Raw genomic sequence first — 17,769 nt, 5'->3', positions numbered from 1 at the left:
TTCATGGAAAATCAACGAATTTCATATAACCGATTTCGTTGAAATTTTTGAAATTCGTGGATTTTCTATGAAAAGAGTGAAAAGGTTTCTCAAAAATGTGTCCGAATGTAATCTTTGTAGCCATCATAAGATTTATTTGAAAAAAATTTATGAAAATTTATGTCATCGCATTATTTTTCCAGATAATTGTGAAAGATCACAAAAACACTCATTTTTCAGAGCTATTTTTGATAAGACTCGGAAAATCCTCCAAATTTTCCAGCCATTTTCACCCTGTAGATAGATAAAAGTATTTCAAAGGTCTGTATGTTTTTGGTTTCGGCAAATTTTTCAAAATTTCCATCGAAAATTTCTTAAAACCACCCGCGCGCATGGTACTTGGACGATGGCCTTAAAGGGTTAAAATTTTGGGAAAATCATCTCCAATATAAACCCTTTCAAACAACCCTTTTTTCTGTTTGGGGGCAGTTTTTATATGGAAACCTTTGCGTCTGACGGTAGAAGCGGAGGGATTGCAATAGGGATATGACTTCTATTGAACTGCGTGACACACGAGCACAGATGAACAATGTTCAAATAAGCTGTTTCTTCGTGTGTTTCAAATGCAGGGTAGTGTAATCCGATTAGGAGAAAGCAACGGATTCGATTCCCGTCACTGCGGTAACTTTTCGCAGATTTCGCTTCATAGTATTAGCTCAATGGATAGACATATACTGTAAGCAATGTTTTATACAAAATCCAAAATGTATCAACTTAAATACAGTTGTTTAATAATAATGCATTTGCTCCTAAGCTTAAGAGTTCTCCTGCCGAAGGTTGTATTTTGCACTACTCAAAGTCAACTATATTTTATTCTTTCGTAGTGATTCCGGTACCCGTAGCATTTGTTCGTTTTGTGTTATCGACTGCCTCAGTGAAGATGTGAAAATGAACTTTAAATCATAGTTTCGAAGGCTATTAGCATCTTGCGAATACCGAAACTGAGAAAGCAAAGTTTGTCGGGAATATTAATAACCACTCTCATATATTCAATCTCAAAAGTTAAGCGATGCAGGGAAAAGATATCAATTTGGATCATAATTTTTCAACGATCATCCATCATTCTCGCTTCAATCGCTTACTACATTTTTTTTGCTTGTGATTAATTCCAGCATTAATCCAAACCACCAACATATTATATAACAGGACTTCTTCCATCACCGTCATCCTGTGTATGCGCCTGCAGAGTAACTTTGATAATTTTTCAATCGACACCAGATTGCTGGCAAAGTATAAGAATGAGCTTGGTGGGGTTAGGTAACCTTCTTCTTCTTCTTCTTCGTCTTCTTCAGTTTCCACCAACGACATAGTTAGTAGTGGTAACGAAAGGATATGTCTTTCTGGTGGCACATCCGGCGTATTCCAGTGAACCGAGTAGTTTATGGTTGAACTTCAACTTTCTGCCAGCTCAACAAGATTCACTTTATGTGTTCGCGAAGTGTTGACAGCTCGCTCGCATCGGGGTATCAGATTTTCAAAGTGGGAAAAGTGGTCGAATACGAAATGTAATGCCACGGTAGTAAGAGCCTTTTTGTGGGGCTTGAACGAGCTCAGTTCCCTTCGCTTTATTTATGGATGCGGTGAACCGCACAGTGTCGTGATGCGGCTTTTACGGAAAACTTTCAAGGTTGTCACTTTAGGTTAAGACGTGCGAGAACGGGATAATGCCCATAAAGTTTGACGAAAGTGGGCTCAAGCATTAGCTGTGTTAAATAAAAATATACAGTTGTCAATGTCTAATTTCCGATATGATTGTTCCAATGATAAAACATTGGTGTAATTTAATTTTATGTCATTATACTCGGTTAATATGTGTGTGTGTATGTGTACGTGCGGTTACGTGTGATGATTTCAGCTGAGCATGAAGAATGGTGGTTTGTATGTGACTGAGAGTTCGTTGCCGAAAGGGATTGAAATTTGGTAGTAGAATCTGGGCACAGTGTCTCACATTAGCTAGATGCACAAAGTATAGCTGCTAAGATGCTAAGTTGTAGTACATTAGAAGAGAACTCGTTCACTACTGAAAACGGCTGTAACATCCTAGCTCCAGCAATACGTAGCTCTAACACTTGTCACTAGTGTAATTAAATTCACATGCCTCTGGATTTGAGCTAGTCAAATCTGCCCAAACGCTGCCAACAAACTTACAACTCAATCAAAGACCATGTGTGTGATGTGTTTTGATCCAGTTGCTTTAGCTACATTGTGTTTTCGTTTTTCTTGTTTCTTTCCCAACTACCTGTAACTTGCGCACCTCCAAAACGCACAACAACCCGTAACACAACTACCACTTTTATCATCGTTCGTCATCACCTACATAAAATCAACGACGACCACCTACTAACTAACTGCCTGTACTACACACAAAATCAATCAACACCTTGCGCTACTATCCTCAAAACAACGAACCGGCAGAGCCGAGGAAAGAGAAGACTGACGTCCAAAGTAGTGCAAATGGTTCGTGCGTTGAGCAGCAGCAGTCCTGTTCCGGTGGGGGATCAAAACAGCAGCAGCAGTCGACCGCAGGCGGTCACGGTCTAGCATCGATCGAGGGAGGCGTTCAGCTTCCGCCCCCACAGACACAGTCCAAGCCGGAACGTCCGAACACACTTGGACCAACGAAACTAAACCGACGGATTATCTGCTATCATAACAGTGAGGGTTGTAAGTATTCAAATTAGATGTAACCGGTTGTTTGTTTAGCACTTTCCCACTGTACATTAGTTACAATAGTGAAAGTTTTCAAAACAGCATTGTCGACTAGTTTCAAGTATTTTTTTTCTTAAACGATAATAGTGTATTTGGCATAGAAACTTGCAATAGAAATTACTTGCACAGCTATTCAGCTTTCAGACTTGTTCGTAGTGATGCTTTTGAATACACATTTACTTTTGAAACTCATTATATTAACCACGGACCTTTCCAATCGTTGCAGTTCAAGATAATCAACGGAAAACACCACCGCCAGCCAACGAGAACCAATCAAACCAGCAACAGTTGCAACAATCCGGACACCAATCGTTGCAACATCAGCACCAATCACATCAGCACTCTGCCCTAGCAGCAGCTGCTGCTGCGGCCGCTGTCGCCCAGCAGCAGCAACACCAGCAACAGCAGCAGCAGCAACAACAACAGCAGCAATCCCAGCTCCCAACACAAGCTGCACTGTCAGCCGCTGCGGCAGCCGTCGCTCAGCAGCATCACCAGCACCAGCAGGCCCTCCAACAGCAACTACAGCAGCATGTGCAGCAACATGGCGGCCACCTGCACCATCATCACCTATCCAATCACATCATGCTGTCGGAGTTGCCGGAACCGCCGATTCCTGTGTCGGAGATCGGACCCATCCCTCCGCCGCCAATGTTTTCAACACCAAGTCCGACCATGATCGGCGGACGACCGCATGGTCCTAACGTGCATTCCACTACTACTTGTAGCAATAATAGTATTAGCGCGAGTAACATTATACCATTAGATATGAATGATTACGATTACGACGGTAAGTACACAGTCGCTTTTACCTAACCTAACTTGCAAATGACGTATGACCCAGTCCATTGCACCAGTTGTGCGTTGGTTGGAGAGTAAATTCTTCCTTCGATCCTGCTCAATTCGTTGTGACAACAAACCAACTTTTACATGAATGAAAATCCACTCATAGCATTAGATATTTTTACCCGCGACTGTAGTAGTGCGACTAAATCACTAGGTTGTTTATTCATTCGTACTAATATTTACACAACGTTTCGATAGATCCTCATTGCCGCAGGCCTCCCGTTTCAGCTTTCATATTTTCCTTCAAATATGACGCCTTTGCTGTGTAACCACCACGAACAAACCCACGCACGAATTCGTTTCAACTTTCATTCCAATCAAAATTCCACCGCAGTGAATCGACGCCGGCGGCACCGGGTGCTCCATTTTAAAAATAACCACCGGCTTAAAACAAAAATCAAATACAATAATAACAACACAAATGTTTCCACTCAAAGTTGAAGTACTCAGTAGGGTGCCTCAATGTTAGCTGTTGAAAAACGTCCGACATTTTTAATTTCAAAATAATTCTCGAATGGCATTGATTATTTTTTATCGACGCAGCAGGCGACTGGAAAAAAAGTCCAATGAATTCAACAACCTACGAAAACTTTAAGGGGTTGGTCGACCTATAGATGTGAAACAAGTAAAACAAAATTTTGAAAGATCGATATTTTCTATTAAATCGTTCAAACAGTCGTCATGATAATTAATAGTTTATATGCGAAGCTTTTAGTATTCGTGTGAAAGTTCGAAGAACAATGCACACGCGAACCACGAACATAGACTCTGTTTGCCTTTGTATTTGTGTCGTATCTAGGGATGTCGGAATATCGATCGATTGATAGATTAATAACCCAGATAATCTACCGGCATTTAAACGATTAGTTTGAAACTAATATTCGATTATTAAACTTATCGAATAATTCGAAAAATACGACATCTATACTCGAATCTGTCAAAATTATATCGATTGCACAGTTGTTTGCAATTATATTTACAGCGCATGCCAAGGTGCTGGGGATTCCGGTACATATTCTACACCAAATTTGTGTTCAAGTCAGGCTTACACGCAATTGAATTGTTGAAAACGATAAAGTTTTTATAATTATCAAACGAGTTCCTGTATTTAAAACTATATTTCAAATCTTACAACATCGAAACATATCTAAAGCGGCCCTTACTCGAGGCGATTCTATCGTCAATACAAGGAGTATTGACAATACTATTGACCGTGTAGTGGGAACTTCATCGGATTGATGAAAATATTGTCAAAAAATTAAAAATGCTCATCAATACTATTTCTCTAGAGAGGAAACTGTTTAATATGTGCAACGAACTCTTTCCTTAAAGTTTCAATATTCAATTGCAATATTCAAATCCAAACGCTAGTTTTTTTTGGAAAAAAATGCGGACACAAGTCACCAAGGCAATTGGATTGACGGTATTGACAATACTTTGGATAAATAATAAAGGGCCGCTTAACGTCAACACGCGAATGCGACCAAATTACATTTGATTAAAGCAACCCTGTCAAAGCATCCAATCGTTTTGTATCGTTTTACGCGACACTTGGGAAGGTCAGTAAGATAGCATAACGCCTTAGATTTTGAGCAGGCGAAATGAGATATTGTTCGCTTTTAAGGGGGTCACTCAATGAAACGGTAGTAAATATTGTTCATTTTCATTATTTGACTGTGCAGAAATCGGAAAAGAGAAAAATTCATTTTGGAGCATCTATAGATGTTCGTTTGAGGATAAAAAACAGTTTTTATATATTTATACTATTCAAAATAGCAAACATATCGAGCATCTTCAAAGACCCAAATTTTAAAACAGTCAATGTTTAATACTTATCTACATTAAAGAAATGTGTTTTCTTGCTGTTTTTATGGAAAATAATATTTTGGAACCACTTTTTTCATACGAATTAAAGGTTTACACACTTCTCTGTAAAACGCCTCACAAAATAAAAAATAGATTCGGATCGATTGGATCAGTAATTTCATTGTAATTGTGAGTAATTGTGTAAGCGAACGATTGCGAGAAAACGCTCTTCAAATTTTATGTGTTTCACAGGAATGACATTGCGCTAGTAAATTCAGAGAACAGTATCTCTGTGAATATTCAAAGTACGAGTAAATTAACTTCATTAAAGTATAACAGGTAGAAATCTACCACTTGATTCTTCTAATGTAAATAATCAAAACACAGGACCGTCTTGCAGTTCATCTTCTAACGAAAACAATTTATTAATAGGTAGATCGGCCATATCATCTTCTTCAAATGGCAGTCTACCTACACATATTCCGTCAATGCCATTCGCTTCTTTAAATGAAGTTGATTTAGGCGATATAACTGAAAATATAATGATCTACCTACAAGATCAACTTTTTCAAATGATCGACCGAATGAATTCGACTTCATCACTTTTTGAAGCATTTCAAATCGGATGGCAATTTGCAAATAATATTATAATGAATTTAAAATTTAACAGTGATGTTAAATAATTATTTGAATATTTTAAATTGGAATGCTCGATCTTTGAAATCGAGTGAAGATGAATTTTATAATTTTCTCAAAGTTCACAAAATCCATATTGCCATTGTGACAGAAACTTTTCTTAAACCAAATGTCAAATTGAAAAGTAATCCACATTATGTGGTTCATCGATTTGACAGGTTTACTGGAATGGGTGGTGGAGTTGCCATTTTTGTCCAACGGCAAATTAAACATCGAATTTTACCTTCTTTCAATACTAAAGTTATTGAAAGCTTGGGAATCGAAGTTGAAACCATTCATGGAATTTATTTCATCGCTGGAGCATATTTGCCATTCCAATGCACCGGCGAACAATTAAATTTCTTTAAAGGCGATTTGCAAAAACTCACAAGATATTGATCGAAATTTGTCGTAATAGGGGACTTAAATGCTAAGCATGTCCAGTGGAATTGTAGGCAAAATAACAGTAATGGTAAAATACTTCATAATCAACTCTCAGCTGGTTACTTCACAGTTTTTCATCCCACACACTTCGAAAAAATCCTGTGATTTTACATCTTATTAGATGCGCATAAATGGAGCGTCGCAGTTCACGCAAATTTACGCGGAAGAACATTTAATATTGTGTCCAAAATTCCATAACACGAAATTCATTTAAATAAAAAAATTAATACTGATAGATAGCGAGCGCCGCGACTTGAACTGAGAACCATTGGATCGCAAAGCTCGTCTGTTAATCGACTGAGCCACAGAGGCACACAACTGCTTGGCTGGTAAAAGGTGCATTTAAATTCATACAGTCGCACCTACTAACAGAATGCAAGTTACAGTCGAAACCAGTAAAATTCAAGCTAATCTAACATTAAGTCATTAAAAATGAAATTTTCCGTCATTTGACAAATTAGGTTTTTATGAATTACATCGTATGAGGGATTAAGTTACCTGTAAAATTCAGATTTTTTTGGTGTGCAGTAATCCGACTTGTTTCCCTTCCGTGAGAAACCCGTCTATAATTGATCTGGTTCTAAAAAATCAAAGTCACATTTGTAGTGAACCGATTACACATGCTGACTTTGACTCAGGTCATCTTCCAGTAACATTCAGACTTTCCAACGAAGCTATAATTAATCCAATTAGTTCTATATTCAACTATCATAGAGCTAATTGGTTGGATTACAGATCTCACATTGAAAATCATGTGGATCATGAAACTATTTTAGAAAATTCTGCGGACATCGACACAGCAATTGATAATTTGAATCATTATATTATTGAAGCTAGAAATCTTTCAGTTCCCAAAGCTCAAACTAAATTAAATTCTCCTATCATCGATCACAATCTTCAACTGCTCATTCGGTTGAAGAATGTTCGTCGACGACAATATCAACGTTCTCGTGATCTTGCTATGAAAAACATAGTTAAGGATTTACAAAACGAAATTAAACATAGATTTACTCTTTTGCGAAATGAAAATTTCGCTAAAGAAGTTGAACAAATTAAACCATATTCTAAACCCTTCTGGAAACTTTCTAAGGTTCTTAATAAACCTCAGAAACCAATTCCTGCTCTCAAGGAAGGAAATCAAATACTTCTTACAAATAGCGAAAAAGCTCAAAAACTTGCTCAGCAGTTCGAGAGTGTACACAATTTTAATTTGAACGTTATGAGTCCTATTGAAAATGAAGTCTCACTGAAATATGAGCATATTTCAACCCAAGTGTTATCACAAGATGACATTATTGAGACGAATTTTGATGAAATTAAATCAATTATTAGGAAACTTAAAAACATGAAGGCTCCTGGTAATGATGGAATTTTTAATATTCCTATTAAAAATCTTCCCGATGTTGCCTTGAGACTCCTGGTTAAAATTTTCAACAAGTGTTTTTCATTAGCTTACTTCCCAAAAAGATGGAAAAACGCTAAAGTAATTCCTATCCTCAAACCTGATAAAAACCCAGCAGAAACATCAAGTTATCGACCAATTAGCTTACTTTCTTCTATCAGTAAACTTTTTGAAAAAAATATTTTGTTGAGAATGATGTCTCATATAAATGAGAATTCAATTTTTCTACCAGAGCAGTTTGGATTTGGTCATGAACATTCAGCTACTCATCAACTTGTAAGAGTCACGAACATGATAAAATCAAATAAATATTCTGGGTTATCCACTGGAGTTGCTCTTCTAGACATAGAAAAAACATTCGACAGTGTTTGGCACAAAGGTTTAATAGCAAAAATGTCTGTTTACCAGTTTCCTATTTATTTGATCAAAATGATTCAAAATTATTTAACTGATCGTACTCTTCAGGTTAGCTATCAGAATTGTAAATCTGAATTGCTACCCGTACGAGCCGGTGTTCCGCAGGGTTCGAGCGTAGCTCCAATCTTGTATAATATTTTTACTTCAGAAATCGCTATTCTGTGACGACACAAGTCTGTTAGCCACAGGTAGAAATCTAAGAGTGATCTGCAGTCGCCTACAAAGAAGTTTAAGTATTTTCATTGATTATCTGTCAAAATGGAAAATTAAGCCAAATGCAGCAAAAACGCAATTAATTATCTTTCCTCATAAGTCAAGAGCTTCTTTTCTTAAACCAAACAATAATCACATTCTTAAATTGAATGGCTTGGAATTGACATGGTCTGATCAAGCTAAATACTTAGGTTTAAAGTATGACAAAAAACTCACTTTCAAGGATCACATTGAAGCAATCCAGGCAAAGTGTAATAAATATATTAAATGTTTATATCCTCTTATAAACAGAAATTCTAAGCTCTGTCTAAAAAACAAATTGTTAATTTATAAACAAATTTTCAGACCAGCCATGCTTTATGCAGCACCAATTTGGTCAAGTTGTTGTTCCACCAGAAAGAAAACGCTTCAAATGATTCAGAATAAAATTCTGAAAATGATTTTGAAGCGTCCTCCCTGGTTTAGTACAAATGAGTTACACAGACTCACAAATATAGAACCATTAGATGTAATGTCACATAGTATTATAAGCAAATTCCGACAAAAATCGATGCAATCTTCAATTGAATCGATTCGCTCTCTGTATTAGTTAGTAAGTTTGTATATAAGTTACTTTTCCCCATTACACAATACAAGTAGGTTTAGAATTTTCCCTACACAAAAATCTCAATATTGCGGAAGCAAATGATGTCCTCATGGTAACAACCAAATTATATATATATAATAGGGCTGAAAAGTCACCACTTGTAGCTGAATACCCAATTTAAATCTTAATAATTTAATTTTAACTCATATTCCAATAAATAGTTATTAAAAAAATGAGTTGTATACAAAGTTGCGGGGAAACAGTGAGTAGTTCGGTGATTTTTTTTGATTTCATGCAATTTTTATTTTAAAAAATGAGAGACTCGTATTATCCCTCTAAAAAACCATGTTGACAAAAAAAAACGGTTTTGAGGCATACCAAATTCTAAACGAAAATTTATTGTTCGCAATCATAATGCAACATATATTTCACTTAAGTGCACGATTCGTGGATAGGTTCTGAAATTATACAAATTCATAGTTTCCTCTGTGAAGGGATTGACCGGGGAAGGAATGAATCCCTGTTGATTACTTAGTGCTTCCTACTGCGGACTCACTTTCTGTCAACAATGGCAAAGATATTATCATTGTGTCATTTAGCAAACTACGGTATGTGTATTCACGCACGAAAGACAGACAAAAACAAAAACATTAGGAATAAAATATGGAGAACTCAATCAGATATATGGCGCCTCGTTTTTTCTACGGATGAGCGCAGTGGAAGTGATTAGTGGGATTGTATATGTGCTCGTTCTTACCGCTATAGACCATGCTTATTGGTGATCAAAGCATAGGCTTTATGATGGTAATTTTTCGATTAATTCAAGTATTTGCCCAACCAAATTGTTATAATTTCAAATATGCGGCTTTCAACCTTACTGTCTTTCACCTTTCTGAGTCGGAAAAAATCGTCAGCGATCGTCACGCTATGAGACGCCGTCTGTTTTCTATTCATTTTTTATGCTAACAAGTCAGTGGTTCTGACTATCTGTAGCTCCGTGCTTCAGTCTCATCTATTGTAAGCAGCATGTCCATCATATTCAATAGTTCTATTTCCACGTTCCGTTGATCATTGTCAGTTTTGAGATTCTAGCTACGTACTTTCGTGTGGCTAACACTTCAAGCAGCACGTATTAAGCTGTAATCAGGTGCAAATGGTAGGACGTATCCGTGCATGCAATGAACGGCAAATTACGTACACCCAAAACACGTGGACTCTCAGGAAATGTAGAATATTTTTTCCGCAGTTTACAATTTAGCATGAAGAAACTATAACGAAACTGTATTGAATCGGCTTCTATAGAAATATGTTGCTGAAGTGAAGAGAATTTATTCGTTTATTTAATCCCGGTTTCAACCTAATTTTGGTCGTACACTGGGGGTAATTTCATCATGACTATAGAGTAATTCAAAACTGTAGTATATAAAAAAACGAATATATTCAACAAAATTCCAAGAATGAGTATGTTTGCCATACTCAAGGAGAGCTTGCTGCATCTTTGAAAAAGACACAAAAAGTAATTTCTCTACACTTAAAGACACTAGGATTGGCATTACTGTTACTGGCGATGTAAAGTGGAATTATTATGTTAATCCTAAACGCAAACAAACGTACATAGTGGGACCACAAGGGTTTCGTTTACTACAAACTAAAGGAAAAACGGTTGTAACGATTCTAGAGATGTGGAACGCTTTTACCGGCATTCGCTCCACTCGTACAAATTTGCTCTTTACAGCTAGTAAACTTGTTTGAAATTTATACATTTCATCAATCCATGAAATAGCTGTATACTTCTGTTTTTTAGTGGTTATCGCAAAATGAGCCATTGACTTAAATAAATAGTAGGAAATTAAGTACCGTCGCTACACAGTTGATAAAACATTTTGTCAATCGAACATTCGAATAAACAAAAGGCGCTGCTTTCCGACTTTAAGAATCGAACCAATAAACCTTCTGCAATCCGTGTAACTGCGCTTGTAAAATCCTGTTTATATCCATACAAGGGTGTAGGGTATCAGAGGTTTTTGGCCCACAATACACAGAAAAAAATAATGAATTTTACAGGTGACAGAATTGTACAAACGATATAATTCACAACTACTAAATTTTTTTAATGACGCAATATTCCATTCGCACAGAATTTTACATGCTCCGAGTGTAATTAGCACTCGGCTATCAAGTGCCGCTGTATGGATTTATATTTATCAATTATTCAACGAATAGATATGAGCTCTGCGGTCCAGTCGAGTAACCGATGTGCTTGTCATCTGATGTTTCTCGGTTCAAGTCGCGCTGCTGCTATCGATTTTTTGTTTTTTATTTCATTCGAATTCATGACATGTAATTTTCAAATCACAAAATTTTACATGTTCTTGAATATAAATATGTATGAAATACGATGCTCCATTTATGTGCATCTTATAAGATGTAAAATCACAAGATTTTTTCGAACTGTGTAGGATTGATTTTATTTTGGCCCACTTCGTAAAAATATCCACCAAATATTGTAATATCTTTGAAAAACCCTTCCACAATAGGTAATTTAATGTGATTAGCTTCAAATTGATGCAAATGGGTTACTTAACCGATAAAATCGATAAAGTTTGTTAGGTGGTTCCCTGTTGAAGTAAAAAAAGTCAATGGGAATACTAACATAAATTCTGTATAAAATGTTCAAAACGACGTATGTAACAATGAGAGATTCTCTTTGTTTTATTTCTCTTTTGATTATTACGGCACTCTTAGCAATCCTTCTCTCCAATCATTTACCGATAATAATAACTAAAGCTGTCATCTTTTAATCTGCTCTGGAGAAATTACCGAAAAAAGCCGGAATATTTCGCAATAATCGAAAGAGAAAGTAAACAAAGAGAATCTCTCATTGTTACATACGTCGTTTTGAACATTTTATACAGAATTGATAAAGTTTATTGTTCTTTGCAAAAAGTTTATTGGTGAAAATGATTACAATTCAATGTTTATGCTGCTTGATAAATATTTAATCATATCGTAATAAAGCAGTGACAGGAGAAATGAATATAACATCAATCGTATCGGCAATCAATGAGCGTCCTGGTGAGTGTAATATCAAGAGAATTTAAGTTCTGATAGATCGACTCTCAGACACTCAATATATTGTGATTTGAAGGTTGGCAGCAGTCCAGTGACAGAAGTTTTCCAATCTTCATCGTGCAGAGTTGTTGGTTGATAGCAGCCCGGTAGCAAGGATAGGGCGCTTCAGCAAGTGCTATCGTAGCCAACATCTGGGGCATTTGGTGGGCGATCCGGGCGCTCAGAGTATGATAAACAAACATTCGAGCATTTCAAATCAAGTAAAATCTTCATTTCCTTATCGTAGTAATGACATTCTGATCGATAATTTGCGGGGAAGTGCGGTAAAGGGTACTGAATAAACAAGTATTTTGTAATATCCAATTTTTTGTTAGCCATTCTTCTTCATTGTTTTGGTTTTTGCAGAATGATGCTGGCCACAGTTTCATGACGTCATAGCAGGGGACTGGTTGATAGTGACATATAGCAGCTCTGGTTAGAACCCTGTAGCTACAGAACCTGGATTTGGATCCAGTAAATAAATTAATATCAGTCAGTAGAATCAAAAAAGTATTTTTTTATCCTTGAAATTCAATTGCAATGCTATTGTCTATAAGATCTTTCATATGAATCTAAGCTTATGAAAATCAGTTGAGCCAACTCTAAGAAAACCCATGCACATAGTGGAATTGTACCAATAGTCATTTCATTAGTCGAGTCAGCATAATATTTCGTCTGTTACTAGACCAACAATCAACGAATTGTCTTGTAATCGGTCGACGTATATTTGCATCGATCCTAAGAAACAATATTACTGAAAAAATAAAGAGAAAAATTGCAATATTTCTGTTCGTTCGAAGCGATTGCACCTATTCTAATCTTATCCTTTAAGTTAAGGTATCAAGCAGATATGGCAAATCTCACTCTAACTAATGGATTTCCTATACGAGATGAACACCTTTTGTTGTGTTATACCATCATCTTGCCAATTTAGGTCAGAAATTTACCGGTCTATTGCGAGTTTTAGTGTGTATACGAAATATATGCTTTTTCGGCACTTCTGCTTGTTTATTTGAGAGTGCATAGTTTTGTTGATCATAAAAACCTGCGCACAAAAAAAATAATTTTGCGGATGACATTACAAATTTCGACTGAATCGTTTAATGAAGCCTAACATACTATTTGCTTTATTGAAAATTTAGGGAATGCTACACACGATCAATTTCATAAATCTCAACGACATCGCGATTTTTTAAGCTGACCACGTTGAATTCTCGAAGTGTGTATCAAATGATAATTTTCCGGTTGCGGCTTCAATCAAGTATAACTTCTGTGAAGCGAAATTAATCGTGACGAAATATTCAATACTGCAAGAGGAAACTTTTAAAAACAAACTTTTCCTAATAAAAAACAGAAATAAACAGTGTGTCCTGATATTAAATGATAAAAGCTTTATAACGAAATTGATAGTAAAATTACAAAACCAATTTAATTTGCAAAATAATTTCATTTCGCCATGCTTGAAATATTTATTTTCAACAAGAAGATTAAAACTTTTGTCATACGACTCTTGGATAAGAAATTTATTTAACCCTTTTTCGGGAAACTTTTTTAACGAAACGAATCCATGTAGTCTGCGTTAAATGCGATGATTTTTCCCATCACGTTATGTCCGCCTCTTTTGCACGCAATATTCAATTGTTTTAAATTTTTAACATTTTTTTTGATTTGAATAGAGCACCGCAAACTTATTGTAGCTACCCATAAAATGTCGAAACAAGCACAGGACACTGCTTAATTTTTCGAAACCAAAATTTCCAATTTGCTGTAGATCTTGAAATAATTAACACTAGTTTCAAGAACAATGTAATAAAAAAAAAATTTTCTATTGACACGAAACAATTACGTTTTATCAATGGATGGCTGGGATACGATGTTAAATACATAATCAAAACTGACTGTATTCTATTTCACTGTTTTCATGCCCTGATTTTGAACAACATTTTTCATACTCTATTGGTTCTTTTTACAATATATTGCCAAATTGTGGATCTCATCTATGTTCCTTAGTTCTCCCTTACAAATACTAATTCTTAAATACTTTTGACATCGCACTATTTCTTTGTAGAGGTACAAACTCAAATATGAAACTTAAACAGCACATACAGTGGTCAGAATTTGAAAACATACAGTTCGATCAATTTTAAATTTATTTTCGATATCATTACCCCCACTACTTGTAAATATGGTAACGGATGTATTATGGTCAGCCTAATACATTTTGGCCAGGTGCTCATATAGGATGGATATCTCGGTGATTTTTTTTTAGATTTTTTAAATCCAATACGTTTTCGAAAGCGTTATTGACGTTTGAAAATTTATAACTCAAACTATCAAGATGTAAGTTTTCATCAAGTAAAACAACTAGAGAAGGTGTTATCTATTGATAAACAAACTGATGTATCGATTTCGGAAGTTTTTGTTATTTTTTCGTGAATATTTGAAAATTTTCGTTCCTTAAATATCACCAAAGAGGAAATTTCCTAAATCCAAGATTTTTTTTCAATGCCTAATGTCTTAGAAATGTATGAAACGTCGAGAGTCGGTGTTATATAGAAAAAATAGAAAAAATCGACTGAAACATTTTTCAATTGAGATGGATCTAGATCTTGAAATAAAGTATCAAGAGTTAGGCATGATACGAGATGATTTCACATATGAAATTTTTTTTAATTAAAAGCAGTAATTTAAACCCCAGTTTCATCTTAAATAAAATTACTAGGGAGTCAATAAAAAAATAATTTTATTTTCGTCGAGATAACATCAGATTTCGACGTTTCACGCATTTCTGAGACATCTAAGAGCCAAAAAAATTGATTTCGGAAATTTCTCCTCTGTGGCTGTGGCTTTTCCTAACAGAGACAACAATCTCGTAAACATAAATTTACTTTGATGCGGGTGCGACCGATAAATGTTGTTTCAAATTAAAAGATGGCTTTCTAGGAAAACTCCACAAGATCGGAAAAAACTGTGAATCGTTTCTTTCAAGAATCTACAACAACTTAGGATTTTCTCTCGTCGAAATGAATAATTTAGTAGAAAAATAATCTAACCCAGAAACAGCTCGTTTTGGTTCTATGTTCGCTTTGAGCGCCGTTTGCTCTTCATGAGAGGCAATGATTTTCATCAGAATTATTCATCTGAATTCGAGACAAATCCCGTTAACATGATTAAGGCCAGGTTTCTCCAAAAACGAGTTTTATTAAAAAATCCTCTTATTGTTCGAACAATATTTTAAAACTATACTTTTTAGAAATAAAAGTGAAAAAAGAGCTGCTCAAACTAGTTCGATTTGTTGGTGGGTGTCATTATTTCTTAGAGACCAACCATCGGAAAGCAAAAAGCAAAACAGTTTCATATTCTGTATCGAATTGGTTATGGTCGGAACCAGAATATAAAATATCCACCGAGAAAAAAACAAAATGGCGGCCATTTTTCGATTTCCACCCTTATTTTGCATATTTAATTGTTAATAACTTTTTTGAATAACAATGAATATTTTTGGTGATATTTCCTGTTGATATGTGCAAAAGTTTTGGAGTACGAGTGACACACAGTTGAAAAAAACGTGGTTTCGAGAAAAAGTCAAACAAAGTTTATATTCGCGCCTGAATGCGCACCGTGCCCCTCTTTTTTCTTCCCACTTCTCGGTCGCGTGTTTCCCTGGTTACTAATTCTCTTTCATTTCTAAGAGTAATTTCTAGCAATTTACGAAAACAAATTTTTTCGGTTTTTTGAAAATTGTTTGGAGGAACCTGGCCTTAAACTTCGTAGAAATTGAATAAATCACTTCTTTCATGAACCTATAAATAGCTCCAAACGACCTGTTAATGATTTTGTTCAGTTTAAATATATAATTTAGCAGCTAAATAATCAACCATAAACTGTCTACCACAGTGACTCCTAATGACTCGCGTTAATATTTCTTCGCGGACCCGCACGATTAAAATAAATTTTGTGATCAGGGAATATATTTCAGTCTATTCCGTGTCACAATGTCAACGGAAAATGACGCTCAGGTTTGAGAAAACGACAACATGAGTATTATATTAACTGAGAACCATTATTATAGTGAATTTTAGACAACATAGTAACACGGAGTGCCAAAAACAATTGCTTGCAGAATAAAAGTTGTTTATGAAAATGATTTGCGGTTCCTAAAAAACTACTCCGCGGATCAGGAAAACCAGACTATAAATCTTCACACAAAAATTTAGAACGAATACAATGGGGTACCAAATCTCGAGATATCCCAATTTCAACCTCTCGTGAGACTGACGTTTCAACGTTCATCCAGCTGACCGCCTGTCTGTCACATGAAAACGCGTTCACAACGTCAATCCATGGATCGAAATAACCGCAGGTTTATAAGATATTCAAGCTGTCTAGTTAACCCCGTGTTCGGTCTAGCCCTGTCTCACCTAACAATTTCGTGAGTTTCGGAGGGAGGGGCGATGTGAACTCTGTATACGCGCCTGATTCTTAAAACGTAAAACGTTTGTCTAAACTTAAAAAAAAAGTGATTTTACATCTTATAAGATGCTCATAAAAGGAGCATCACAGTTCACGCAAATTTACGTTAAAGAACATGTAGCTAAAATTCATTGAAATAGAAAAAATAGCGAGCGTATTTGAACGTGCGGTATCAATTATGACGAAAGTGAATCGACCAAAGATATGATTGCAGACATCTGGTCAACCGTATTCCCCCATGGTGCTTTAGGAAAGTCGAAATATATCGCATCAATTTGTTATACAACCCTCCGATGTTTGGGAATCAATCTATTCGTTTATGTTAACAAATTCGACGTTGTTGATCGCGTGTTCACCAAGCCGTGTTGACAATCAGCAATGATTTGAGACGCTTTAGAGTATATCGCGTCGTAAACTAACTTTTCCAGTACTTTAGCTAGATAGTTCAAACCCAACACCTAATCGATGATTTTTATTGCGATATCTTCACTTTTACTAATCAAAGTATGCAGTGAAGTTCATAAGATGAATACCGCTGAAAAGGTCACATTACACACCAACAAGAGTACAGTTTCACCTTGCACGAGAAGCAATCATTATCATCGAATTTATGCTAATTCGAGAAAAATGCTGGATGATACTGATCCGCACCTCTCATCACCAACACAAATCAATCAAACTGCCCTCTTCATAGTATCCCAATTTTTCAAAGAATCATTTTCGAATGTTTATTTCGCATACATAAGTATATGTATGTGGAATATTAAAAATTATTCCATAAATCCATGATTTTGCAATAGTTGTGTAGTCCTACGTCAACAGTTCGTACAACCCTATCGTTAGCATAGCTAATGTCAAACGTCCAAAAGGCTCTACAAGTGTAGTATGTTCCTGCAATAGCAATCTGCATATTTATCATTCTAATACACGTTCTATACGATAGCCCTGTGTAGGTTTGGAATTCGCCAGCGCATTTCACAAGTACCATCGATATCATTTCATGTTCAGTGTGTTGTCTACCCGCCGGAAGCTTTATATAACATGCTAA

The 17,769-nt window shown here is 35.8% G+C and overlaps 1 protein-coding gene across 4 annotated transcripts in view; it reads left to right on the top strand.

The window, feature by feature from the left end:
* The window catches only part of LOC131438578 (phosphatase and actin regulator 4-like), a 487,676-nt gene that overhangs the window by 437,379 nt on the left and 32,528 nt on the right, over positions 1-17,769 (top strand). For 3 of the 4 annotated variants that reach the window (XM_058608682.1, XM_058608685.1, XM_058608684.1), the window contains 2 exons: positions 2,455-2,703; positions 2,975-3,538. In XM_058608682.1, the coding sequence (XP_058464665.1) occupies positions 2,455-2,703; positions 2,975-3,538 (813 nt within the window). The remainder of the gene's footprint in view (positions 1-2,454; positions 2,704-2,974; positions 3,539-17,769) is intronic. The other variant, XM_058608686.1, reaches the window with a different exon arrangement.

This window comes from Malaya genurostris, chromosome 3, assembly GCF_030247185.1.
Source record: "Malaya genurostris strain Urasoe2022 chromosome 3, Malgen_1.1, whole genome shotgun sequence".
Lineage (NCBI taxonomy): Eukaryota > Metazoa > Arthropoda > Insecta > Diptera > Culicidae > Malaya > Malaya genurostris.
This window is presented reverse-complemented; position numbering and strand designations above follow the sequence as displayed.